The following is a 27,484-nucleotide window of genomic DNA, read 5'->3' on the forward strand; positions in this document are numbered from 1 at the left end:
CGGCCATAACTATTTAATAACGACATCTCGCGTTCGTTTCTCGTACAATCCGTGTATCTTTGCGTCGTAGTGATAATTAATGCAATAATAATTAGTAATAATGACGATCATATTCTCGTTCGAGCTTTCTCTACCCCGTTAATTCCAGAAGTATTTATATTTATATATTTATACGTATATTTATATATTTATATTTATACTCGTATTTATAAGTATGCTTCGCGTGTAAACCCCGCGATCGAAAACTTCGGGGGAACGCGTTCGTTTATCTTTTTTTTTATTTCTCTTATAGAAAGTTTTTAGCGAGACGAGATGAAACTTCACGGAAGTTAAGAGAGCGAATCTGTTCACTTGTTTTTTTTTTCATTTCATTCCTTTTTTCTTTTACTATTTTTTTCTTCTTTAGTGCTAATTAGTTACTCGAATAGTACAGTTGAGACAAAATGGTTCTCGCGACCCTGCACGTTGAATCCGCCTTTTAAAACGCCGATCAACTCGCGCCGACCTGATCCGCTTTTAATAATTTGACACTCACTTTGATACTTCATTTCATTTCTTAGCCGTTTTAAAAAATAGTCGATTCTTTGAACGCCATTGCCGATTCAACGGTTATACACGTTATATATGTATGTATAGATTATACGAATAAACTGGGGTTCGAGGATGGGGGAACCGGAGGAATGGGACAGGTTGGGATCAAGGTTAAGGAATGTGGAGTGTTTAGAAATCCATGAATCGATGCGTGGTTTGACCACCAATGTTCTCGTAGTCCTTTATCGCATATAAGCGGCTCGCCCTTCCGCCACATGGTATGATTATGATATTGGCAGCATAAGTTCGGGAGAAAATGGCGGAAGGACGAAAGAACACGTTAATTATCGAATATATACGATATCGAGCATGTAAACGACAAATTTTTAACGTATTTGAATCATATAAAAAAAAAAATGTAAAAAAAGGATAAAGAAATCAATTTTCAATTTCGTTAGGTCACGACAGCTTGCTTGGACCACAGAGTTTGGAGGATTTTTGATGTTCAATGCAGCTCTAAACACTCGCTCGAGTCAAAAATACGTTTATGAAGCTTTCCTATATAATCTCTTTTTTCTTTCTTCCCTTTCTTTGTTTTTCTCTCTCTTTCTATATATATATACTTTGTAATTTTTCTTCGTTTATACATTCAGCGTAAGGTAATTCCTTTTTTTTTTATATGTTTTTTTAATTTTTCTCATCTATCCAGACGATAATGTTTCTGTACCGCTATCTATCTGTTTTAAGAACGGCACTGTCTAAAGCCATATTCGCAAAATATTCAATGACAAGTATGACATTTTTTGAAGAAATGCGGAAAAATAATAGGACAGAATTAAGATTAAAAGAGATGATAAAGAAAAATAGGTACGGTTTGAATTGAACGAAGAACAGGACGGAGTAGGAGTATAAAGGGTGGGATTAAGAAAAGTTCAAGACGTATGCACGTGGAACGGGCAGTGATCTAGTAACTGGGGTTTTAGGGTGGAGGTTGGTGCTAAATAATATTCTTATGTACGTAGGTGTATATGGCGTTCAGTACACAGCAAAAACGATCGGTACTGACGAGCATTAAATTTAGATATACACACTTAGTATTCAGTGAAGAAACATAGTTAACGTTCCGTTATTCATATCCAGCAAGCACAAATATGCAATAATATCTCGTGTATACGTATTATTACCGATAATGGAGTTTATTCTTTCTTTCTTTCTCTTTTTCTCTCTCACACACGCACACATCTCCATTCATTTCAATACTAATTTAAACATACAAACATCGGTTGGCTCGTCCGACATTTCTTTCCACCTTGTCATTCTTGTCGCAGGAAGCAAAATGGTGATAGATCTTTGTTTATAGTATTCTTGTTCATCGTTCCCGCGACGATAGAATTTCTCTTTCTTCCTTTCGCTCTCTTTTGAACAACAATTCGTACGTGACGCGACATCAATTTCCGAGGAAGTGGACGCTAGCGCTAAATGAGGGGGGTTGGGTAGGACACATTCATCGTTAAAAATACGTTAGCGACGCTATGCAGTGTACGTGTGTGTGAGTGTGTGTGTACGTGTACATCGACGTCCTGTAATTAGTCACGCTCACCATTGTCGAACATTGCACCGATATTTTCTTCTTCGCACGAGAAAGCACCACTTTTATAATACACCATAAACATCGCCTCTTTCTCTCATCTTTTTCAATCACCTACTTTAACCCTTTAAATTCGGAATATCGATTCGAAACGCGCCATGTTGATCGGCCGTTTCTATCGAACGACACCAACATTCTTCCACCATCTTCTCACGTTTCATTGACACTTTGGACGCTGATCAATCGTCATTTCTAGCAAAGGACGTTGTTCTTGATCCTATTCGATACAGGGCCATTCATTGTTGAGATACACGCATGCGTATTATTTTTACGTTCTCTTGCGATCTGTATAGGTTATGTTCGTACCTATCGTGTATCTATTTTCGACAGAATCGTTTCTTTGATCGATCTTTTATCTTCTTTTTCATCTAAGTACGATTAAGGTATCGCGCGGGTAAACAATGGGCGAATGGGTTACACAAAGTTTGTTTGTTCGCGTGGTACATCGACGATCGCGCCTCGTGTCCTTATTCTATTGGAAAAAGTTTATACGTCAATGTAAAGCTATATATTGACTAGTTTCTCTCACTCGATTCGCCTCAACGACGAATGGCCTGCTTTCTGCATTCCTCTTTTCGTCGTTCTTCCCTCACGTTCAATGACGACGCGATGGCTCGTCATAATCATTCGTTAATGATGAACACACACATAATCACGTTCCATGCTTTCCTCGACAATTCCTCCCTCAGTCGTTATCGCAAGGAACTCTTTCTTGTTTCGCGAGCAGGGGAACAACAAGTTGACGAGCTCTTTGTTGTTTCCCGTAGTTGCTACAAGGACGTGAGCTTCCCGGAACGTATTCTATTCTCCTAAGATGGCCGACGACGATAATATGCTTTTGCTAATTCGCGAAGAAATCGCGAGTTATGATAGCACGGTCGCGCGCGGAGACCAACTTTTCTCCGAGATGCTTACACACTACACCCTAAATCGCGGTACAATATAATCGATATAACGTTAAATGTTTTTGGCATCTTCGAAATACACAAATAGACTTTGGTATAAAACTTTTTTTTTTGTTTCTTTTGATAGTGTTCAGTACGTTCATGCAGAGAACAGCTGGCTCGCTGCAGCTCAATCCTCTTATTTCTTTCTTCTTTGATCCGTTTCTGATCCTCTTCTTCATACTCTTCCAAATACGTCACAACACGCTTTACCTACGCCAATTCGGAAATTCCTGTTACATCGACGATTGGACAATTCTCCTGGCAACGGCATGTGTCAGGAGAGGAGGACTCCCTGATTTAACGGTACCTTGACCCGATTAACAGATTTTATCTAGCCACCAGAGCTTGCACGTGGGCGCGCCTCTCCTCCTGCGGCGTTTCTTGCTCGAAGGGTCAACTGCCTTCTTTACGAATCGGATGTTGTATGGATCCTCCGCGAGCTCAGGGTACAGTTGTGCGTCGTGGATGTACTCACCTTCATAATTGGACGCGGACCCGGATTTTAGAATTTCGTCCTGTTCGGCTACCATCCACTCAATAGCCGTTGGTGTGTTTGCTTTCAATGCTTCGCGTTCTCGATGCCAAGCCTTGCGAATGGCAGTCGCTTTGGCGTGATGTAGCAGTCTTTGTTTCTCTTTTTCGGCTGTGGTACCGTAACGCAGGTTCACTATATAGCTGGCGCCATGTATCTTCACGTCTATCAGCGAACTGCTACCACTTCCGTTCTCGCTTTCGTGGAAAGTCGTATTCACCTGACCACCTAACCGTTTTAACTGACCACGATCTTCACTAGCTCGCCAAGTTTCTTCCTTGACAAAATAGAAGGCGTCCTGCTGCGCACTGTGCACTACGAATGTGAACGGAAGGAAATACGACCGATTGAATACGGAGGTGAAAACATCGCCATAGATGGCGTTAGCGGTTGGTACGCTGGACACTACGGCTTGACCATCAGCAGTCCTTGAAACCAAGATTCCTTTTCCAAATGGAGGATCCGAGGCTGCACCCAGGCGGCTGGGTATCAAATCACTGGTGTCTTTCTTCAGGGCTGAACGAGGCGGCGCTGATAAACTGACAGCGTCTCCTGAGTGTCTTTGTGCGATGTAGGCTAGGAAGCCTGATTGCACACCAAGATTTCTGGATCTCTTTTTCTTGCCAAATATGGAGGTACCTGGACCCAAAGATGGCGGAACGAGGCTGTCTGGAAGCTCGTCAGGGAAAAGTTGAGGGGCAAGGCTTTTCAGGTCGTAGCCGAGATGCGACAGCCATGATATGTGATCTGAGAAAGATAGATAGGTAGATAGATAAATAAATAGAAAGATAGATAAAGATAAGAGAACTGTGATGATGAGTAAATAGTAAAATATTGATGTACTTCGCGACTTAAGTATTGTTTAATATAAAAATAGTTAATTCTGCATAGATACTATTGTATTATATAGAGTACTAGACATGTATGTAATTAGATTCTCAGAGATGACTAAGTAGACGCGGTCCACCTTAGAACGCATCAATATTGACCAAACTAGCTATGCAACCACTAAATCTTCAATAAGGTATCTCTCCTCGAGAGAGGAGTAAGCTTACCAGTTGGTTGGTTTGGTCGGTCTGTGTGTCTAACATCAATAGGATCGTTTCCATTGAACCTGTATAGATGTAGATGAGTCGGAGTGTCCACTCTGTCCAGAACATTCTCCCACAAAGGAGACATCCACTGACCTATCAGTGGGTCATAAACTTTGCCGTTTGGCATGTGCACTAAGGACGTTACCTGAGTTGAACAAGATTTAAAAAAATGCACTTAAATATAGAATATAAAACCTTAGATCTTTATCATTTTTATCATATTGCATTAAAATATTATTATTAAAAGTAAAATCCTATATACATTATATCGTTTAATAATTTTACACTATCCATCTCTAACTTACCTGATCTAAAAGTCCACCACAGAAGTCAACAGGCAAATACAAATAAGGATTCGAGTCATAAACGATATGTCCATAGGGTGATCTCATAATTTCCCTAATGCCTTCGCCATATTGGCTGAAAATCATGATTGGAGTTCCACACTGATCGGTGGCGATATAATATTTATGCCGATAGACTTGAGCGTAAATTAAGTGTCCCCTGTCATCATACACTAATGACATTAGTTTACCATCCCTTGGACTGTAAATCTGGCTAACTTCATGAGGACGTTTCTGATTGTTATAGAAGAATTGGGTGACGTTTCCGTAATTATCTTTCCTAGTAGCCAAACGATCTAGATGATCATAGTAATATCTGACATCGAATCGTCCACGTTTAGTGGCACGAACTAAAAGTCCTTTAGCGTTGTAGTTGAACCTCTCCTCTCTAGCATTCTGCACCACCAAACCTCTGTTATCATATTTATACAATCCTTCACCGAATTTAACAATCCTGTCCAAGCTATTATATTCCATAGGTATAGTGTTCCCTCGATATGTCAATGATAACATATTTCCGTTTGCATCGTATTTGAATCCCCATGGTTCTTGAGCTTCTACCCCAGTCAGCTGTCCATCACAGTCCCAGGTGTAATTTTTCACATTGGTGTAAGTGTTAACAGCAACATTGCGCGTATAAGTCCTAGTCTGGTTGATACGGTCGCGAGTATCATGTGTGAATTCCATCCTGAAGACCTCCAATTGATGAATCGTTAAAGTCACTTGGGTCTCCAAAAATCTATCATCCGTGATTCTTGAGAACAACGCAGTTCCATCGAACACGGTGGTTTCATTAGGCTGAGGTCTGGTTATCTTGAATTGTCCAATCTGCTCCAGCATGCCTGTTCTAGGACTATATGCCATGGTATGAGTTGGAAGAGTCTGGCCACCAATTCTACCCTGTACGTTAATCAATCTGAAGTTTGAATCATAATCGAACGTAAACTTGGCGTTGCTGAGACCAGTCTTTGCACCAAAGTCTATACGTTCCTCAACTAATAGACCAGCACTGTATTGATAGTCCCACTTGTACTCTACGTCTCGTTCAGAATGGATAACTTCTGAAGGCAAACCACTTTCTGTATATCTAATTTCACTCTTTCCATCACCGTGGACAACTTCTGCAAGTTGTCCTGAAGTGTGATACCTGTAGACGATACGAGCTCCATCTCCAGGGAATACAGTTTGTAATAAGTTTCCATCGTGACTATAATGTTGAAGGTAAGCTCTGCTGCTGCCTGGTGGAGTATAGGTCACTCTAAGAAAACCTAGAGAAGCCTGACAGGAAAACGAATGTTTAGTTCCTGACGGAAGGATGATATGACGTAGTCCACCATCATCGTCATATTGTAAGGTGAAGTGCCTATCGCTGGCCAGGGTAATATTGGATAATACGTTGAAATCGTTGTACGTATATCGTTTGGTTCCATCCTGATTGCTAGTGACTTCAGCCAATTGCCCGTGCCTATCGTATCCATAAGACTCATCAGATGGGCCCCATTTCCAGCTTTCTATCCGATTGAACCTATCATATATGATACTGAGGTTGTAACCTTGCTCATGCGGTTGCCAGGTCAGGGGAAGGCCAGCAGGGTCAAAGGTAACAGTCAACAATGGATTTCTTGCTTTGTCATAGAATGTTTCTCGCCTGAAAGCTTGTTCGAATTCTACACCAATTACGCGAGTGTCATTTACCCAGATTTCTCTGTTCAAAGTCTGTTGAGTGTGGCTGACGTCGCCGACAAGGTTATAGGTGGTAGTCATTGTGTTGGTTAGTTCACCTAAAGACATCAGTTGATAGCTCCACATTGGCAACATTTCAGCCTCTACAGGTAGTGCAGCTTCCAAGAGAGGATGTTTTGTAGTTGCTGCACTTAGCACTCTGCCACCACCAGGAAGAAGGACCTCTAGGCTGCTGTTAGTGAATGCGATCGCTTTCTTGATCTTGGTACCATCAGTAATCGTTAACACCTTTGATCTTTCGTTCTTCATCTTGAATTCCACGATTCTCTGTTTATCGCCCTTTGACAAAGCCTGAAGCGGAGCTGATACTTTAACTGATAAACCTTCATCGTCGGATAGATCTGAGAATAGCTTCAATTTTTCACCAGTGGGTAGAATGACGTCAGTAACACGACCCAAACTGTCGTAATTGTAGATGTACGTCTCACCGCCTCCTGATCTACTTGTCAGTAATCCCGTTGAACCATCATACGCAAGTGCAATTTCGGCTCTTCCGCGTTCAGATAGTTTTTCCAAAAATCCAACTGCAGAAATCTTCAATTCAGACTTGTGATCTTGCGTATTTTCTATAGAATTGACCACGCTACTATAATCCCTTAAGAACTGAATCTTATTTCCAGCACTGTCTCTCACCGTAGATAGCTTTCCAAAGCTCGTGTTTTTACTATACAAGAACGAATATCGAGTTTTACCAGACGTCAAGTCCTTCGTGGAAATGTGTTGACCATATCGATTAAACACATACACCTCGTTTGATGGTGGGAAAGGAATATGGAACTCTCCACTTTCGTCGTGATTTGGAAGATAGGGTTGTAAGGCAAGGATGTGAAGACTACCCTGATCAGCCACGTGTAGGACGCCATCTGGTGACACGGCTAGAGCAGAAATGGCGGTAAATTTGGCGTTCGATGACAATAAAGTTTCTGTACTACTGGTATCATCGGTGCATGAACAACTTTCCAAATCCTTAGTGCTTGGAGTAGTATTATTACATTCACATTGGCCACGCAACCGCTCTTGCTGTTGTCCAGCAAAATGAGACATTTTTCCTGAGCTGTCTACGATCTTGATAGAATTCACTTTGTGTGAATCACTTTCTGCTATGTACAGTTCTCCTGTTGGACTGAAGCTGACAGCAAGTACAGAACCAAGAACTTCATCGGATTTCTTTAGACTGGTAGTAGTCGTCGCATTCACCTTTTTCAGATCACTATCATTGTTGTTTCCATTGCTGTTAGTGTTACTAGTGCAATGCAGGGGTGTTCCAGCTACTACACGAACTTTTAGATCACTGGTGAGTTTCAAAACGAGCCTGTCATCGATGAAGTGAAGAGATCCATCCAGAGGACTTAAGGTTAATCCAGTCGGCCATTGTAGTTGAGCTTGATGAGCAGGTATAGCTCCGACGCATGGAGCTGGTGACCAATGATTATGGTGTCCATGGTGTCCCACTAACGTGTGGATGATACCGTGGGGATCTACCGCGCGTATGTTCCGTCCATCAGCGATGTACATGGTCTTGTCGGCAGCGATAGCGATTCCTGTTAGTGTTAAATGCATAGAATTAGTTTATCTGTTTACTAGGTTAAGAAGATGATAATAGGCAAATGAATAACTAAAACTTGTTCTGAAGTTTACCTTTTGGATGAGCCAATTTGGCACGGATAGCTGGACCTTCGTCACCACAATGACTTTCGTCGCCAGGAATGCATCTTTCTCCGCTTCCAACGACGGGCTCGATATTGAGGTTAGGATGTTGGACGTTCTTCAGTGACAAAGCTTTTAATATTTGATGTTTTTCTGGGTCACTGATATATAAGTGTCCGTCCGCCGGAGAAACGCAGAGATAATATTCGTAAGCCACTTGAGTTGCACTGAAAATACATATTTCAAAGCACGTTTAGAAATTCGTTAATTTTAGAGATTAATAACACTATTAGACCATTCAGAAAGATTTCAATAAATAATTCGATCTTTCCTCTTTTCCTAAATATCTCTTTACTTTTCAAATTTTTATATTGCTCCAAACATACCTCAAAGTCAGAACAGTATATACATTTCCTTCGGGTGTAATCCTGCGGACTAAATTGAAGTCTCCTACATAAATGCTTCCATCTGGGCCACTAGTAAGCGCTACGGGTGTCAACAACCTAGCATCCTTAGCCAAACCATCGCAATCCTGGCACACCAAGCTTCTCTGCAGTCCAGTACCCATTACCACCTTCACTGTGCGAGGGTACTGCTTGAAATGCATCGTGGTACCATCTCCTTTTTGAAGTATGCCTTCGTGGAAGTTGTAGTGATGGTGAATGTCTAAACCCCAGCCTCCAATATCCGAGATATCTACGTCAAAGCCTTGCAACGTGGCTGTTTGTGTCTCCCAAATCACTGCTGGACAAGTGGAATGTTGATAGCCGATCGAAATTCTCGCCTGTGCCACACCATACACCTTCTGCTTGTAAACGTTTCGCTTGTTCCAGGCGAATGTGTGCGTCAAATTTGGATCTGCCTCGTAGGTCTTCGTGTGCAGTGACCCTTCGATCTCTACGTGCACGTGCACATGCGTCAGCGATTTTGGGATGAATGGCCCGGTCAGCTGCATCCTTACAGTCGATAAGTAACCAGCCGCCTGGCTACTCTGGTACATCAAGTGTAGATTCGAGCCCGGAATGGCGATGCTCTCCTGGACGATCTGCAAGAAGAAAGGAATCAATGGGATGCTAAGCTGGAGAACGGAAACATTGTGTTTGTCAGAAATTTGGTTCTGGATTGGATATCTGAATTTTAGATCAGAAAGGGGACCTGTGTATGAAGTGTGAATATGGGATTATATGATGCATAATAATTGTATAGTAAAGGTTAGGAATTTTGGACGTTTAGGAGCAGTAGCCATATTTGGTTTTAATTGCCCAAAATTTATGAACTACACTGTAAAAAATAAAGTTGGTTTCCAACTTATAATAATTAACGAAGGATGTAAGAGAAAATAATTTACCTGACTTTCAGCGAAGACCAAACTTTTGCCTGGAAGGTCACCCACTTTTTCTGGCATCCAAGTGCTGACGATGATGGGCCTTAACAGCTCGTGATCGTGCTCCAGGCACGGACCATGCTCGCTAAATAGTCCCATCGATATCCCTGGGGAGCCTATTATATTGTACGCCATAAATGGTAAGGAACTTAAAAACATAAAACACTTAAGGACGGAACAAAGACGGCACACACGAGCAGCAACGGGCCCCTTATAAATTCCTCTTTGCATGTTGAAGAAGGATAACGATGAAGCGGTAAACAATTAAATAACATTCATATTTCTCAAATATGAAAAAGAGGAAAAAAATATAAGAACTGATAAAAAAGAAAACAACAAATTGTAAATAGTTATTATAAATACTTATTATAAATAATCATTCAATTTCTCAAACATTAGACACTTTGGACCACCGTTCATGTTTAACACCAATTGATTCCGTGACACGACAAAACGTGAAAAAAGGTAGAAAAACAAAAAGAAAAGTAAATAATAATTAGAGATTCATACTTACCGACAGCTGGACTCGGAGGTTGGTTAGATTTATGAGATTCGCCTTCCTCGTTAAGGGTCATCACCACAGGAGGCAGAACCACTATTTGATTCCATGGCACGAATACCGTCCTCGTGAGGGGTTTGAAGGGGCTACGCTGGAACTGAAGCGTCACCGCACCGCCTCCGTTCACCAACACGTCGAACCTAATCGAAGTACGTAAATGCATTTCAAACTATACCTTAGCTTCCGGTATTACATCGGGTTTACGGGCTATGGATGATCGATAAAGGATACGCGTCACTAGAACCTCTTAACCGTCTCGAAATTCACGATTCTGGGGTTAATTTTAACGTTCAATAGTAACACTTTCCCAATTTATTTTATGGACCAAAAACTCGCGAGTGAGTTTGATGTTCTTCGATGTACGCTGAGTGAATTTTTGTGAATAGAGGAAAGTAAATGGAATTTGGATGCTATAGTAAAATACAGAGCTTAAAATCTCCTGTGGCTAAACCTTTGGAAGCTCAAATTAAAATAAACATTTCCAGCAATATTTATAACTATATTATTCTTTCACCAACAGCAAAACGCTCTAATCGTCCAAGCAGCTTGTGGATATAAAAATTTCTAACAATATGTGTTCAAACATCGTTACTGGCATCCAAAGGAATGCCCGAGCAGTGCCCTCTATTCAAAGTTGTTCCTGTGACTTTCATTTAATCGCGCGTTCTCGTCACGGAGCGACATCGACAGGTGGCAAGCTGAACTATGCCATTGGGTCCAGTTCACCGCAACTTTTACCTGGACATGTTTGAAATCCGATTTGAAAGTCCTCTGTCGTATTACAAGAACAGAAATCATAGGAACGTCTCGCGTATAAGAGATTCAATCATAAGCCGTACTCGTAATCAAGCAACGACAAACGCGTATTTATCAGACAGTCTGGCTGCAATAACTGCCAATCTATCACGGTCCTGTATTCATTAACTCGTGAATACAACGAGGGAATTCTACCTCGAACTTCTCTCTGGGATTACATGAAACTGCAAGTTAAAGAGAGAGAGAGAGAGAGAGAGCGAGAGAGAGAGATGACGTTAATGAGTAAGACAGATAGATAGGTAGAAGCGGAACCGTTATCGTTTCGACGAGTTCCGTCAATGTATAATTTCTCTCACGTTCACAGTTCACTATATTATGGTAAAATTTTGCCAGCGATCCAACCGGAGGGGGTAGCAAGGGATAGACGCAGGTCAGACTAATCACACAGGTTTGCACGGAGTAATTAGGAAGCTTTCGACATCATTAGCTCGAGCTTTGATGTGGTTTACCAGGCCAACTCCTCCGGCTCCGTGTTTCAGGATTATCCTCGCCAGGATTACTATATACCTGTTTGATATAGGTGTTTCACCATCTACCCATACTCCATCCAGTTTCCCCATACCCTTCATTACAATGCACCCTTGATCCTATTAGGAAGGACGCCCAAGCTACCATACACGCCCATCAGGCGCAAATACTACTATATTACCCCATATGTTTGTGTATCTATTGATATGCGATTCTAACTTTTCTGTTTCTCCCTTTTTTTTTCTTTTTTAACAGGGGTGGGGATATTGGGTTGGGTTGTTCGAATGGGCGGTGTGAACTGATGAGGTACTGATTTGGATTTTGTATAATGTGAGAATTTGATTTGAATGTGGGTTGGTAGACATGTGTTCCTGCTGTTCCTTTCATCATCTCTTAGTAATTTTGATATACGAGAATATAGAAATATATGTAGTAATTATATAAAAATCTATTATACGTATATATAATTGGTAAGCTGAACTAAAACTGACAATTATCTTGGTCCAGTCAATTGAGTGAATTTCTTGTATAATTTCAATCGCTATTTTTGTGATACAATGCGATACAAAGTAAAAATTAGTACTCACCATCCGTCAGCTCTGGTTAATGTGAATCCAAAGCGAGGGTCCCTGTCCACGGACACCCTGATGCCTACTATTCCAATTCCTTGTTCGGTTACAACTTGGCCTCGCATCACCGCAACTCGACTGTTATAAATCAAAGATATATCGAGATCTTTCGAGATCGGATCGTATCGTTGATCCGTTGAACCGTGGCGCGCTGATTCAAAACATTTCAAATCCTATCGTGTACCAATCAACAGTAATGAAATTCCAATATAAAGAAAAAGGAACCAAAAACATCATCGAAAAAGGATAAGAGAGAGGAAATATACACGTATTACAAATTCTACAATTTTTTGTATAAAAATAAAAATAGATTCAACAGGAAAAAGAAAAAAAAGGCAATTCTCTGGACTAAAATTTCGATCGTGGAACGCATGTATTCCAAAACAAAGTCGTCGAGAGCGCGAACAATCGATTTTGTCTGTCAAATCAGCTTCCGCGGTCAACGGTTCAATGCGATCCAATATTCTCACTTCGCTGCCAATACAATCCGCAACTCCATTCGAGCAGGCCTTTACCGGCCGCGATAGTTCGCGCAAGAGGAGTTAATGCCACTGGTTGAATCCAAAAGCGATACAAATTGATTTTACAAACAGAACAATGCGCGCGGCATCGCGTGTATGCAGCGAACCTAGATGTCGCCAGCGTCAGTTTCTCGATCATGCTTACAGGTTAGCTGTCGCATCGTATTGGCAAACGACGCGGGAACATTTTCTTTCAGTCACATTCACTTTCTTGCAATTTGCATGGTATTTTGTTCATGGTTGCATTCTTTTAAGAGGTTTTGTTCATTTCTTCTTTTTTTTTTTTTGCTTGACTGTGGGTAGTTGTTCTTTTTTTTAAAAGAGTATCGAGCAGATTGTCAATTCGGGAGCAAAAAAGAACACGATCGTCCTGAGGCAGGATAATAATAATAATAATAATAAATAAAGGGCGGGTAGTAAACTTTCGTGAGAGTAGAACTGCATGCATATATAATCATGTATAAATAGATATGTAATAAAGGCAATGAAAATATGTACGTAATAAGTTTCAGGGCTGGATTATCTGCGATATATAAAAGTTGGAGTATGTTGAAGCTGAATATTTTAAGCGATTTGTGTAATAGTGCTGAATATAATGAGATCGATATAGGTAGGTAAGATAATAATAATAATGATGATAATAATAATATATAGAGAATATGCTGTGAATCGGGTGCATACGTACGCAGCTTGTTATGGGGCGCTGTGTAATGAGCAACGACATTTGTGAACGAAGATATTATACACGGTGATTCTTAATTACTCATCTCTATATGTTTGTGAGACACTGATTTAAGTAACAAACGGAAATGAAAGAAATTATAATATTAATAATCATTTATAATTATTTTATCTATAAAAATTATGCAGATTATATTTAAAGTGCGAACTGTACAATTGGAAGCTGCGACTAATTAAAAAATTTACGTCATGTTTTTGTGTATCATATTCGTTGAAGAATTGTACAAAAAATTGTTTGATCGGAGAATGCTGTATGAAAATTGAACAATACCTATAAATCACAATCAGGTTGGTATCAGTGATTAGATATTTTCCATAAATGCCTCCCGCATTTGTAGAATATGGAGAAAGTAATCTATATCCGCAAATAAAAAACATCTTAGAATACTGAGAAAGTCGATAATTTTTCGTTCTTGAGACTTAATAATGTATAAAGAAATCAATTATAATAGAACGTATTTTTCTTTAAAAAGATAATTATATAGTTATAGTTGAAACAAATCACGATAGATTTGTTTTCACATAAAGAAACTCGAATTTAAAATATTTATTGTAAGTTATCCCGTTTAGTCCATTATAGTTCATGAAACGTGAAAATACTTTTAATTTACATAGAATGAGTCTACAGGGGTGTCGAGATATTTACATCTACATTTGCCGATTTTATAATCAAGAAAATAGTTTTAATAAATAATGTTAAAACAATAATTTAACTTTACTTTTATAAACAGGTTAAACATTTTATATTTAAACATTCACCATGAAATACTGTCCTAATAAAAAATAATAATGTTCTCTTAACATTCACAGTGCCCCTTCAAACTCATCTACTAGAATATATTCTTCAAATTATTCTCGCGTAATGAAGAATCATCTTTCCTTTGTCAATTTTAGCAAAATATGAAAATATGATAGAACACGTACAACAAGCTGCATAGATGCATTCGATATATGTATAAATATATATATATATTCATTGGTCCCTAAGGGATTGCGTATGGGGGCATGATTCGTTCTTGGAGGATCCACACATTCCCCCGTGAATCGAAAGTCAGACGATATCTAATTCGTCCAAGGGACAAATGATCGCATCATCGTCCCGGAAAGTGAGCAATGCCGTGCACTTCCGGCTGCGTGCACCGTGCCACCATTCTCGTTCCATCGGTGACTTGGGGATCAAACGTTACCGGGGTTCTGATCCTCCAAGTACGAGCATAGCAAGGTGGCAGGCACAGTTGTTACTACTGGTAAAAAAAAAATAAGAATATAAAATCCAAAAACCAGAGTGAACGGTATATAAAAAGGAAACGCAAATCAGTTTAAATCAAATTGAAAAAAACGTAACGGAAAGAAGAGAGAAACGGATATATATATATATATATGTACATGATATATCTTGTATATATATATATATATATGTAGATCAATTTCAAGACACACCGACATCTGGCGGCGGATACTGAACCTAGATGTGTGCAAGACTGAATAATGGAAACGTAGAAAAAGAAAGAAAAATAGTAAAGAAAGAAAAATCAAAGAATGACGGTATCTCGATAGAGAGATCGCGCGATACACCGACGCAATGCCGAATTCTATCTCTCTTTGCTTGGAAATTTTCCCTCCATCTCGGTCAGCGATACGACGGTTATCTAAGTTATCTTTCATCGCGCCATATTTCTTTTCCTCCCGCGCGCGCTCACTTTCAAACGTGTCAACGACTTTCCTCTTTTCTGCCTCCTCTTTTTTCTTCTTTCTCGTTTTGAAAACTTTTCTGTGGTTCAAATACTCGTCCGTTTCTCATTCTCGAATAAAATAACATGTTCTCAAACGATTTCAAATGATCTCTTGATTCTTGTTCTTTTCAAAACGTTCGTATAAAATTGAAACACTCGAACCGCGAGATTATGCGATATTAATTGAAGGAAATTTTTTGCCGTCTTTTAATTTATAAGAAATTATTTCCGGTTTTTGACGTGAACCACGGACGGATACGGACGAATCGATTTTCTCCAAAAGAGGGTTTCTGTCGTGTTCTGGTATGAGATATAACTTTCGGTGGGTAGATAGCACGGATCGGTTAAAGACAGACACAGGGCTTTTGGTGTAACGGGGTTATTGGCACATTGTAGACAGGTGATAACAGACGTAGACAAGGGACAAGAGAGGGAATGGTCGTTCGGGTCCTTCGTATCATATCCTGTATCATAAAGCTGTGTGTTGAACGGTTCCGATTTCGTAATTATTGCCGATCCGTCGATTCGGAACAATATAACGTGATGTGAACACGTTTTCTCATTCTCGTTTTCATCGTTTATATATATATATATTTTATTTGATTTTGTACCACGATTTTGTATCTCCTCTACCGCATATGTATGTATATATATATATGTTAATAATGATGATGTATAATATTTTATATCATCAATTTATCTCGACAAACGACGGAAAGGAACAATTGAACAAAAAAATGGAACGCAAGAATATATATGTCTTTGACGCAAGAGGCGCGCAATAAAGTCAGCGTTCGTGTATAAGATGCTAGGGGACAAAAAGTCACTAGAAACAAATTCGACAAGGGGTTATGAAATACACAACGTACATAAAAAAGTGCAAGCCTGGCAACACAAAAAACAACACAAGACCAGACAGGATATATATCGTTACGTAAAAAATTACACGATTCTCAAACATACTATTACTTGGTTTGTAGCCGGTTACGGTATATATCAGGGCGATCATAGTAATAGTAGCTAAGAACTCAGCGCTAAACAGGACAAGATGACAATACATAAACAGAACAACAGAGAAGGAACGAAACAGAATAAAGAGAGAAGTAGAGAGAAGGGCGGACAACGGCAGGATTATAGACAACGATCATCCGACGACATATCACAGATAACACAGAGACACTTCGATACGATTATACTTTCAATGTAGGTGTGAAGAGAGTGCTCGACCCTTTGGCTGTGGCGATACGTTCACGCGATTTCGATTGATTTTAAATTTTCCTCGTTTGAAGGCTATCGGTAAAGTAGATTCGTTTTGTTATCGACCCGTCAAAGTCCCTAGATTAAAGGCGAAACAAATGCGATTTAGGTTTCGAATTTTGGTATCGTTACAGGGCTACAACTCAACTGCTAAACGAATCAGCGTAAATTTTGTTCGATTATCAAATACTCGAATTCCCTGTGTCGTACAAAAGTGATATTAACGAAGCTGGACCATCGAACCTCGTTGAAATTTGTTTTTCACGCGAACAGTAAGCGGCAGCCGTCGAGTCGGAGATGACAGAAACAAATACGCAGGTAGACAGGTAAAAAGGTAGCGACGGAACTAAAAAATGACAGAGCGACAGAATGGAAAGAAGAGAGGAAAACGATAGACAGGCGATTAAAAACGGAGTATAGAGGGTTTAAAAGGGCGGAGAGACGAGTCAAATAAGCGAGGTATGATCAAACACTGGCAAACATAATTGGTAACGTAACTGAATCGATAACAGGCTGAACCAGGGTCGATAGAATAGAAGAAATATAAAGAGCGTTGAAAAAGACCAACAGGGAATATATATAGAGTAGTATAGAGACAAAAACAATAACTGAAACGGAGAAAGAGAGAAAAAGAGAGACGTGATACGCAGGCTAAGGGTATGAACATACGTATACATATATAGATAGATTACATATAATGGGACATACGAAAAAACATGTAAGATGAATGTTACGAGCGAAACGAGCAAATAGAAGGTAATTTTTTCTTGCTTTTTTCTTTCATTAAAAAAAAATTCTGTTTTTTTTTTCTTTTGGATTAATGAACGATTAGCGAGAGAGCTTGAGCTGCAACTTACCGCGGTGTAAAGGAACTCCAGAACGTACTACGTGTGGGAAAAAACCAACGAGAAGAAAGGGCGTTACCACGGTCACAGAACCCGCGTTTGCGGGCAAAAAAACGGACGCGCGTACGCAGCATTGCGCGAGCAATCGTATATTTCGCATAATCATACCTTATTGACTTTATTCCCTTTTCTTTGCATCGTTTTTCATTCATGCATTTCAAATTTTCGCGCCATCGCGGTATAACCGTTTCGATATAGCGAACCTCGATTCCCTCTCTACGATTGTTTCGATCGGAGGTTAACTTCCGAAGGTTTATCCCCACCATACGACACTAGACATATCCCCCCACCCCATTGCACGTTCGCGCCAAGTTTGATCGTGTACGCGCGAATCTCGCGGCGAAAATCGAATGCTCTATCGCAATGTTCCGCACGCCGTTACAGAAACAATAGACGTAGACACACACTAATCAAGCGTACCCATCACACACGCGATCTTCGCCAGTCACGCAACATGAACGCAGTCACTCACAGACTCATCCAACATAGAGTGGTAATACACGTGACAGACACAAGTTGGAAACTACGCACACACATCTGTATATATACGACGATTATACACGTGTATATAATATATATATATATGTATGTATATATAATAATATCCATATATAAGTAAATATATATATGTATATGTAATATATAAAGGCAGAGTAAAGAGAGAAAGAGATGGAGAGCTCCAGCGCGTCTTCGCGTGATCGATGCATTTGGAACGGGTACTGCACACGCGTTAACGAGACATGGCCGTCGTCGTTTCGTTTGGAATCCAACATCGACGTCGATTCGAGATTCGTCCCGTATCGAGGGAGTCACGAGTAACGGGTGTCGCACGAAGGATCCTCTTATCGCGTCGCTCATCGAAGCCGAGCCTCGAACTGACAATGAGGAGAGATTCCATCGGAGCTTGGACTGCCATGTTGGCAGACGATCTTCGAATATTGATTACGCTCTGTCCGAGCAATCCCGATGCCAACCTGAATTTCTGATTCACCGGGATACTTGTATGCAGTCTGTACGCTCGAGATTCCATTGAAAGTGGTGGGGAGAATTAGCGATCACTGGGTCGTTTCATCAAAAACGACCCTTTCTTTCTTTCGCTTCACGAATGATCCAAATTAATTTTATACTATGATACAAACTGCAAGTCCTACTCTACATCTTTTAATTTTATATTTTGACCAGAAAGGAGAAAGTAGTTACCGTAGTATGATTGGAAAACGGTGATTCTATGTAGAGATAAATCAAAGTTAAGAAACGAGTACGCTTCGCCTTGGCGGGAATTTCGAATATTGATATTGATCGATTGATGATTGAATATTTGATAGAAGTTATCTGATTGATCATAACTGTCCTGAATTTTGAACTAATAAATGTTGATATTAAAAGTGCTTCGAAACGTTATAATTGATTGTAGCTCATTTATGAAAGCTCGAAAGAATGATAGAAGATGATTCTGTTAAGTTTAATGAAATTCGTGCATTTGATTTTATGTATGTAATTATATATTGCCATCGTTTTTAAGTGAATTTTATTGTCAATTCAACAAATTATTATATTTGTGTAAATGTATCAAAGATAAATGTTAAAAAGCAAATAATTCACAAGGGGTTTCATGTTTTACATCAGCATTCAAATGTTTGCCATAAAAAGAACAAACAAGGTCAAATAAAATTCCTTCATGTAATATGCATCAATAAATATATGAAATTTTGACATAGAATTAATGTTTAAACTAAGCAAAAGATATAAAAAGATAGAAGCTGTAGGTTGCAATGTTGTGAATTTGAAGAAAAATAAAGCTCATATTATTATACGAATATTTTCTCTACCACTTTCCTATGTTTTTACTAATTGTAAGTAGAGAAGCTTACCTCAATTCCTAGAATTACCTTGTAAACCACAATTTCTTTGTTCGTTACACAAAATATTTATATATTTAACTAGGATGTTTTTCATCTAGTTACCATATCTTTTTAAGTACGTCGTTCTGTCAAAGTTAAAATTTTCTCTCCGAAACAACTAAATAAAAATCTAAGTAAAAAATACTAAATAAAAGCCATTTTAATCAAATGCAAAAACAGACAGTCTGGTTAAAACAATTTTTTTCCTCGTGCGTTGACATGTTTTATTTACAAAGAATCATTCTCGTCTCCAACCATAATTTACATATTAATTTCGTATCCTTTAGTCATTTAAAGTGCCCTCACCATAAAAAGAGATTCTAATTCTAACAGCGTTTCAAATGCAGACTGTACAAAGCTTATACCATTCTTTCAACCGGTGAAACACGTACGCGTAGCCTCCCAAGCAGAGTAGTTGCGTATGTAAAGCACATACAAAAAGAAAGAAAAAAAATTTTATCCATGTGGATCGAAGTGGAAGAAGCGTTTCAAGGCGGCAGCAAGGGTGCTCGGAGAAAGTCGGTGATCAATACCGCGACGAAACAATGGGCGCTACAACAGGACCAAACAAACTTCCGTTCCGCTCTCCGTACGTCTCTTTCTCGGACACACACGGAACTATCGTGTATCATACGCAGAACGTTCGATTTCGTGGTGTTGAACTGCTAGTGGACGCGCGAGAAAAGCGACCGAACCGCGACAGATTTCAAACTTGTGTCTACCATCTCTAGAAATAATTTTACTCGTGGGCGATCGACTCTCGGAATTCGTTGTTTCTTTCTATCGATGTTCCCTCGTACTAAAATAATTCAAGGAAAAGTAACAACAGATTGTAGCCTGATATTTGTATCAAAGTATCTTCGGGTAAAAACCGCGACTCGACCGCCCTCGTGCGCTTTATCTATGAATCTCCCATTGTCGGTGAACTGCTTAAACAAATGGCCGAAATAGCTGGTAAGTCACAAGAGAAATTTGGAAAACGACACGGTCTGCTTGTCGCGTTACCGATCAAAGGTTAAGCATTTTTCTGTTCGTATGACGCGCTTGTTTTACGGAACAACGCGATGCCTAGAAACTGTATATTGAAAAAAAAAAAAAGAAAAAACTTCGCACGGATAACTTAATCCACTAAACGACCGAGAATACCGAAAATTCAGTCTCTCGAATATTTTCTCCGTGTGCAGACTTTTTTTTTCAATTTCTTTGTCTCTTTTCATCTTTTTTCTGTCTTTTTTTTTTTCTTTCGACAGAATTTTAGTCTGTACTTCACAGTCTGTACGTAGAACGGAGCCTCTTTCGGTCTTCGGCTGTAGGGTGAATGGTGATCTGGTGGTGGCAAGGGTACACACAGAGGATAAACACTAGACAAAATACACGAATCCCCCGAAATACGCTCGCTGCCGCTCCGATGCGTCGGTCAGCACGCGTCCCGAGCAAATCTTCATCAGTGTCGAACAAAGGATGGTGACCGTGAACGCGCCCGATCAAATTTCTCGCTTTTATTCGCTTAGCGAATTACCAAAGTGACGTATATTCGCGATATACTTCGATGAAGCTATTACTCCTTTATCTACGTGTTACAGGGAACAGATGAATATACTGTTCGTAAACAGAATGGTTTCTTTATTTCGGAGGCTATGTGACACAAAGGATAATTCTACCAATGCTTGGAAAATAAAACATTGGTTTGTTGAGTTAATAGATGGATTCGAAGCGTATTATACGTCTTGAAATTGAGTGAAGGGTTTCAGTAAAAGGAGTTCATTATTTGGTTCATTCAAAATACACGCTGGAGCATCATCTCCGAGGCTGATTGTTCGCAAAGCTATATTTATAATATTGGCAAGTTTCAGAATTAGGTTAGCTTAACAATAGGATAAAATTCGTTTGTTGCAACAGTAGGCGACGATTGGATAGCATTGAAACTGTGTGTAAAGTAATTTTTACCCTATATGGTTACTTATAAAGTTACTAGATAGCTTTATTCTCTCATTTCACCCTATGTTCACTTTACGTCTATTTCAAATTCCCTAGCTATTCAGCAAAGCAAACAGTTTTGAAACTCATTTATCAAAACCCTTTCACTATTCTTAAGACACAGAGAAAACACATATTTTGTTATTTTATCAAACAATAAGTTACCAAAGCAAATATCAACGATTTAGTTTCATAAGGCGAAGAAGATTTGCAAAACGCGATTGCTTGGAGGAACCTTCGCGAATTCACCTCGCGAGACAAGATTCATAGCGTGGCATGAAACAGGACTAAACTGCTAGCAATTAATATCAGATGCACGCGAGGAAGCTCCTTTGATCGACAATGCTTCCGAGATGATCATTGACGCGTTCGGCATTCGGGGGAGGGAGAGGGTGAAACACGAGGAATAGGATGGTTAGAGGGTTGGCAGGGTTGTCACCCACCGGGGGCTCTCTTGATAATTCAGCTGTCACGGATATACCGGATTGTTTGGCATGGCGGTGCAAGTAAATCTGATTCAATCTTTTTTTCTTCTTTTCCACTCTTTTTTTCGACACTGAAAAATTGCTCACGATGGGGAAAACGCTATTCGAGTGCAAGAAAACAGTTTAACGAAACAATTCCCTTAAATAATTCTTTTTTCATTGCAATCTTCTATGTTTCGATATATTTGGAGAAAAAAATGAAAAAAAAAGCAAATCGACTAAAGACAAATATTTGTAAACTCAAGTGTAATAATATTGGACAACTATTGTAATATATAAATCGCTATAAAAAATATTTCCTTTTTCCTTTTTAATAATCCATGTAATATTTGAAGAACAATTTAGAACTTTGATAATTTTATCGTAACAGATCGATACGAAAGGGGAGATTGCCAAAAGTTATGCAACGAACGATTTTCCTATGGTATTTTACTATTTTGCCCCATCGTGAAGCTTCGTCGGAAAAAATGGACCGCGTAAACAAAACTCTTCGGCGGAACTATCGTCCGTGTGTGATCAGACACGTTACGCTTCTCGAATGATACGATGTGCTTCTCTCACGTTTTTTTTTTCTGCATGTATATATATAACACATACTGCACATATGTGTATACATATATTCTTCGGGCTTTTTTTTACGTGAAACACATCGTTAATGTACCGTACGGGTAAACAAAAACAATGTCCCTTCTGAATGAAATCAATGATCTGCGCAGTTCTCGTGGATGATAAAAACGAGGAAAGTAACAGCCGCGTAATATGTCAAACGCATTCGAAAAATGTAAAAGGCCAGAAACTATGACACGCAGCTATGCTATACGTTTCTTTTTTTTCTGTTTGTTCTTTTCTTTTCTTTTTCATTAATTAAACGGTACGTGTAGGTATCGACGACTATCGAACGAGCCAGACGTTGTTATGATTGAAAATTAATCTTTCCTAGATTTTTCCATTTTATCCCGTTGGATACTCGAAAGGGAATAATTGAATGTTTCCTGCAATATCTACTTTTGAAGATCGAAGAAATTCGTTACTATCGAATAAAACATTCCGACAGATTATTTATATTTTTCAATTTCTAAATATGTGGATATATCTTTTTTTAAGAATTATACGTCAATAGTGGCGATGCTAAATTAAAAGATATATTTTCTTTTTGAATATTTAAAATACAGAGATTCTCCCATGGTATGCATATGTGTCAATGACAAATATATTAATGCAATACAAGAATGGAATATTTTGAGTATCTCAAGGATAAATTAAACCCTCTATTTAACATGGAATTAGATTTCATTAGTTTCTAGTAATTACAAAGACAAACGTTCTATTCTCTGACAACTTCAAATATTCACTTCAACTTTCAAATATTTCCACTAATTAATTCCGATTACAAAATTTTCAATTATCAAAACTTTAAAAGTCTGTGACACATTCAAACCTTCCCTTTCATGTCCCTTCTTGCTTGTCACCGATAAAATTAATACAATGTTTCTATTGAATCAGTTAATGAAAGAGATTTTTCTTAGTAGCTGAAGAAAAAGTTCAATGCGCTTGATTGTCATGTCAACGACTCGCTCGTTCTTCTAAACGCAATTATATCCTGTTAGACGTCGTAAAAATAAAGTATATATAACTAAGCGTTCCTCTATAAATATTAGAATGATTGACTGAATGTAGAACCGTGTGAGAAGAAGTGGTCGATCTTACCTTTCGGTGTACTCGTTCATATGAGCGTAGCTTTGTACGCTGTTCTCCTCAACGAGGAATTTCACGCGCTGGTAAAAGGACGCGGTCACGCTGGGCGGTTGTTTGCGGAGAAGGACGTCCACGGGATTATTACTAGTAAGGCACATGATATGCTCTGCGCAAGCTGCGTGCGAGCAACACTCGCTGTCAGAACAGTCCATCATGCCATCTAAGAAACATTACTTCTTGTATCAGACGTTCACTGAATATAGATATTAAGAAATTATCGTTTAATTTTAATTTTGGATAAAACTCGATTTTTATTCAAATTCTTCAGGTATTTTTAGCTTTGTTAGAGCTGTCTAGGAAGTTCCTAATTTTATTGGAATTCTATAGGAATTTTGGAATCACCTTGGAAGTTTTTGGAACTTTAGGAATTTGTAACACATCAAAAGAACGTTTTAATTTTACTACAGTCTTTGAATCTTTTGTCAAAATTTAAAAAATTTCTTACTTCGACTTCAGGGCAATAGGAAAAAATTAGATATTGCTGTAATAGAAAATATTTGAATAGCCTTTAAGGCTGTTGCACAATGAGACACCTATATTTTCTATAAATATTTGCCTTCGTTTTCTTTTTAGATTAGATCAAAATAGGCGAAATAGTAAAGCAGTAGAAAAAGTATATATTATGAAAAATTACACGATTATAATTGCTTTGGTCTAATAATCTTCTGTTCCTCCTATTACCATTTCTTTCTACTTATAATATTTATACACTCACCCTGATCGTTGTCAATAAAGTCATTACATTCCATTTCGAGTCGTATGCTGCAATCCCTTCCCGCCCAGCCGGTTGAACATCCACAACTGTATTCGCCATCTTGCAGAGTGCACAGTCCGTGGCGACTGCATCCGTTCTCGCATCCAGCTGTCAAGGGAACGGCGTGAATGTTTTAATTGAAGATATCGGGCAACGATCGGAGCTAATTGAAAATCGATACCAGCCCCGTGTTGGAGAATAAACGATACATGTGATTCCATGAAAGAATATATTTCGCGATAGAGGAAATAACTTTTCGATAGGAACAATTCTTGTATAGTTTTAATTAACATTTGGTTGATATAACGTTGCAATATAAATTACTTGAGTCAAATATAGTTTTGATCGATCAAACTCCTAACAATATCCTACAGTATATACATACATACATAGTTGTATAACGTAGTAAGTGAAATTTTAGGTAATTAAAAAAATACATAAATAATTATATAAAAATAAGTGAAATAACAGTACTGGGATAGCACCTATTTGTTATTTGAAAATCATTTCTACTTGTAAGTATAAATTATTATTAAACGATAGTTTCTTACTGCTCTGTCTGACAAAGTATCGACCTCCTCTACTTAAGTATCTTTATACCCAGATCTACGTTGTTTTACTCTTATACAATCTATCTTCAGAATGATATCATTTCTCGAATCTACTGCCCTAATTACGAGTAACGTAGGAAACAATCAATAATGATAATATAACAGCAATAACAGTAATAAAAATAACAAAGTAACGAGATTGAATATCCGGAGTCCTTGATCCGCGATTACATCAACGTTTCACAATTACCATTTCATGGGAACAAATGGAAAGATCATGAATTTAAACGGCGTTACCGGCGATGCCATTAATATTTTACTTACGCAACGTGCAATGTCGCCCGTTCCATCCCTGACTGCAAACGCAAGTTCCATTCTTGCACTGGCCATGTTCCGCACAGCGTGCGTCGCACGGTTTTTGATCGCACTTGGTTCCAGTCCAATCGTCGTTGCACCTAAAAATCACACACCTTTCAGGTACTCAAACTCCAAACTTCTTTTTTTTCCTGCAGTCTATCGTTACTTTAATTTACGTTACGTTAACGTTTGCCAATTTAATATTGACAGCGATTTTCAGATGCCATCATATCCAACTATTTATCAAATCTTTAATCTTCTTCCTCAGAGACAAGTCAAAATCGGCTTTTGAAGGCTCAACATACAATTCAAGACCAATGTTCCGTAGGCGTCCTGCACAATTTCTGAAGAAAAATGCGCTCAGCTTTATCGTCCAAATGCAAAATTGATTTCCTCCGCGCGGAACCCTTCAGGAAAGCGGGAAAAAGACACGGATTCCGGCAAGTTCCGAACTCGTCCTGCCGTGGTGGGAAACTTTTTGCGCTTACGGACGCTCTTTCATGGGACAAGAGAGGAGAGGGAGACGAGAAAGGCGTCAACTTTAGAATATGAGAAAGGAGATCTTCTTTCGTGTCCTTGATTCTGACAAAGGAACGTCGGGAAGGTAGGGCGGTCCTTCGAGTAGTGATAAGTTGGCGGCCACCCCTAAGATAGAGCCTTTTTCTCGCAATTTTTCACCTCCTTAGCCTCGACTTTCCTGCCTCCGATCTCGTCGGCAATTTACTCATTTTTAGCCTCTACGCTCTAACGCCACCTCCTCTCCTTGTCCCTGCTTAGGATTCCAACACTTTGCGATTTTTCTCCCCTTCTTTTTTCTCTCTTAACCGTTGCTAACTTGTCGTGATAAACTCGATCGAAGTATCTTTGAATGTCTTCCAGGTATATTTTAAGTAAAGAGTAGATGGATCTGAATTAATCAGACTGTTGTGAAAGTTGGCGTTTCGTGGAACAGGATCCCGAAGACGGGAATGTGGGAATAAAGAAAATAGCTTGATCGGAGGAAGAAAGAAATATTGTAATCTCGATTAAGGTTCTATGTAAAAAAATAAAATAACGTAGCAAGTTGCTAAAATTCTGTTATATAAATTAATGAACGAAAGATCAGCAACGTTTATAATATTCATTTTCCATGCAAACATTAACTCACGTAAACTCATTTAAAATTCTATTTCTAAGAATTAGAAATTACCTAGGAATGATTTTAATATGAGCCCTCTAACCCTCGCAAAATTCCCCTTGCCAAATACCCGAAAAGTTACACGATATGTAACCGAAATCGCGATAAAATAAATCTTGCTGACTTAACCCACACAGCGAGGAACGAGGTTAAAGAGCAAAGGCCAAAAGGATACGCATCACTTTTCCTGCTGAATACGGAAACGCGTCCAGGTAACCCAATTCAAATTCGCGAAGGACCCATAAAGGACGACAAGGAAACATGTGGTAGTAGTGTAGCGCTATACAACGTGTACTGACTTGCAAAGACCCTGCTCGCAGGTTCCGTGTGGTCCGCAATCGAGGCCACAGCTTGGTTGTGAACAATCTACACCGGTCCAGTGTCCCTCGCAGACGCAACTTCCGGATTCGAGGTCGTACGTGCCGTGGTCAGAGCAACGAGGCAGACATTGGTACACCTGCTGGTCGACCTGGTTACACCTTTCACCCTGCCAACCTGCTTTGCAATAGCATTTACCAGCAACGCAGGCGCCGTGACCACTGCAGTTTGGATCCGAACAATCAGCTGTAATTTATTGTTAATTACATTTATTTTACATTGTAAGTTATATTTGCTATATTAATTTATGTTTACTAGTAAACCTTGCCGTTCTCATCGGGTCTATATGATCCGAAATAGATTTAAATTTCAGTAATATATTTTAATATATTACTAATATTAAAATAATTAAATTATAATTAAATATATTTTAATATATATTTTAAAAATATTGGTCCTTTGTATTAATCGTACAATATTTAACAAGTTTACTGTTACCACTTTTTGATAGTTAAAGTTAACATCACATACAACTTTCTGTTCTATATATTTAAAAAGCTCAAGTAAAATTTGCTCAACTTTGAGCGTCCAACAGTGATTGTGACTTTATCCAAACAACTATTTACACCTGAGCGGTGAAACTAAAATTCTTGAAGTTAACCCAACAATCTACCAACAAATATTTCCTTGCCGAATCAAGCGTATTGTTA

General features: G+C 38.9%; 1 protein-coding gene and 2 long non-coding RNA genes across 9 annotated transcripts in view; 2 read left to right on the forward strand and 1 right to left on the reverse strand.

Moving 5' to 3' along the window:
- Positions 1–354: 354 nt before the first annotated feature.
- Positions 355–27,484, reverse strand: part of LOC100644721 (teneurin-a) — a 704,524-nt gene continuing 677,394 nt past the window's right edge. For 5 of the 7 annotated variants that reach the window (XM_048406769.1, XM_020863510.2, XM_048406768.1 and 2 more), the window contains 13 exons: positions 26,756–27,020; positions 25,247–25,377; positions 24,333–24,479; positions 23,570–23,777; positions 17,452–17,478; positions 12,301–12,420; positions 10,385–10,569; positions 9,835–9,986; positions 8,873–9,531; positions 8,478–8,713; positions 5,058–8,380; positions 4,714–4,897; positions 355–4,405 (listed from right to left, as the gene is read on the reverse strand). In XM_048406769.1, coding sequence (XP_048262726.1) covers positions 3,444–4,405; positions 4,714–4,897; positions 5,058–8,380; positions 8,478–8,713; positions 8,873–9,531; positions 9,835–9,986; positions 10,385–10,569; positions 12,301–12,420; positions 17,452–17,478; positions 23,570–23,777; positions 24,333–24,479; positions 25,247–25,377; positions 26,756–27,020 — 6,599 coding nt within the window. In that variant the 3' untranslated portion in view covers positions 355–3,443. The remainder of the gene's footprint in view (positions 4,406–4,713; positions 4,898–5,057; positions 8,381–8,477; positions 8,714–8,872; positions 9,532–9,834; positions 9,987–10,384; positions 10,570–12,300; positions 12,421–17,451; positions 17,479–23,569; positions 23,778–24,332; positions 24,480–25,246; positions 25,378–26,755; positions 27,021–27,484) is intronic. The other 2 variants (XM_048406770.1, XM_048406771.1) reach the window with 2 other exon arrangements.
- Positions 15,583–19,219, forward strand: LOC125385313. The gene is made up of 2 exons (XR_007224397.1): positions 15,583–17,350; positions 17,427–19,219. It is a non-coding gene; the product is annotated as an uncharacterized LOC125385313 (long non-coding RNA).
- LOC125385312 lies at positions 25,308–26,562 on the forward strand. The gene is made up of 3 exons (XR_007224396.1): positions 25,308–25,399; positions 25,548–25,883; positions 26,159–26,562. It is a non-coding gene; the product is annotated as an uncharacterized LOC125385312 (long non-coding RNA).

The sequence above is a fragment of the Bombus terrestris genome, chromosome 6, assembly GCF_910591885.1.
Source record: "Bombus terrestris chromosome 6, iyBomTerr1.2, whole genome shotgun sequence".
NCBI classification, from domain to species: domain Eukaryota; kingdom Metazoa; phylum Arthropoda; class Insecta; order Hymenoptera; family Apidae; genus Bombus; species Bombus terrestris.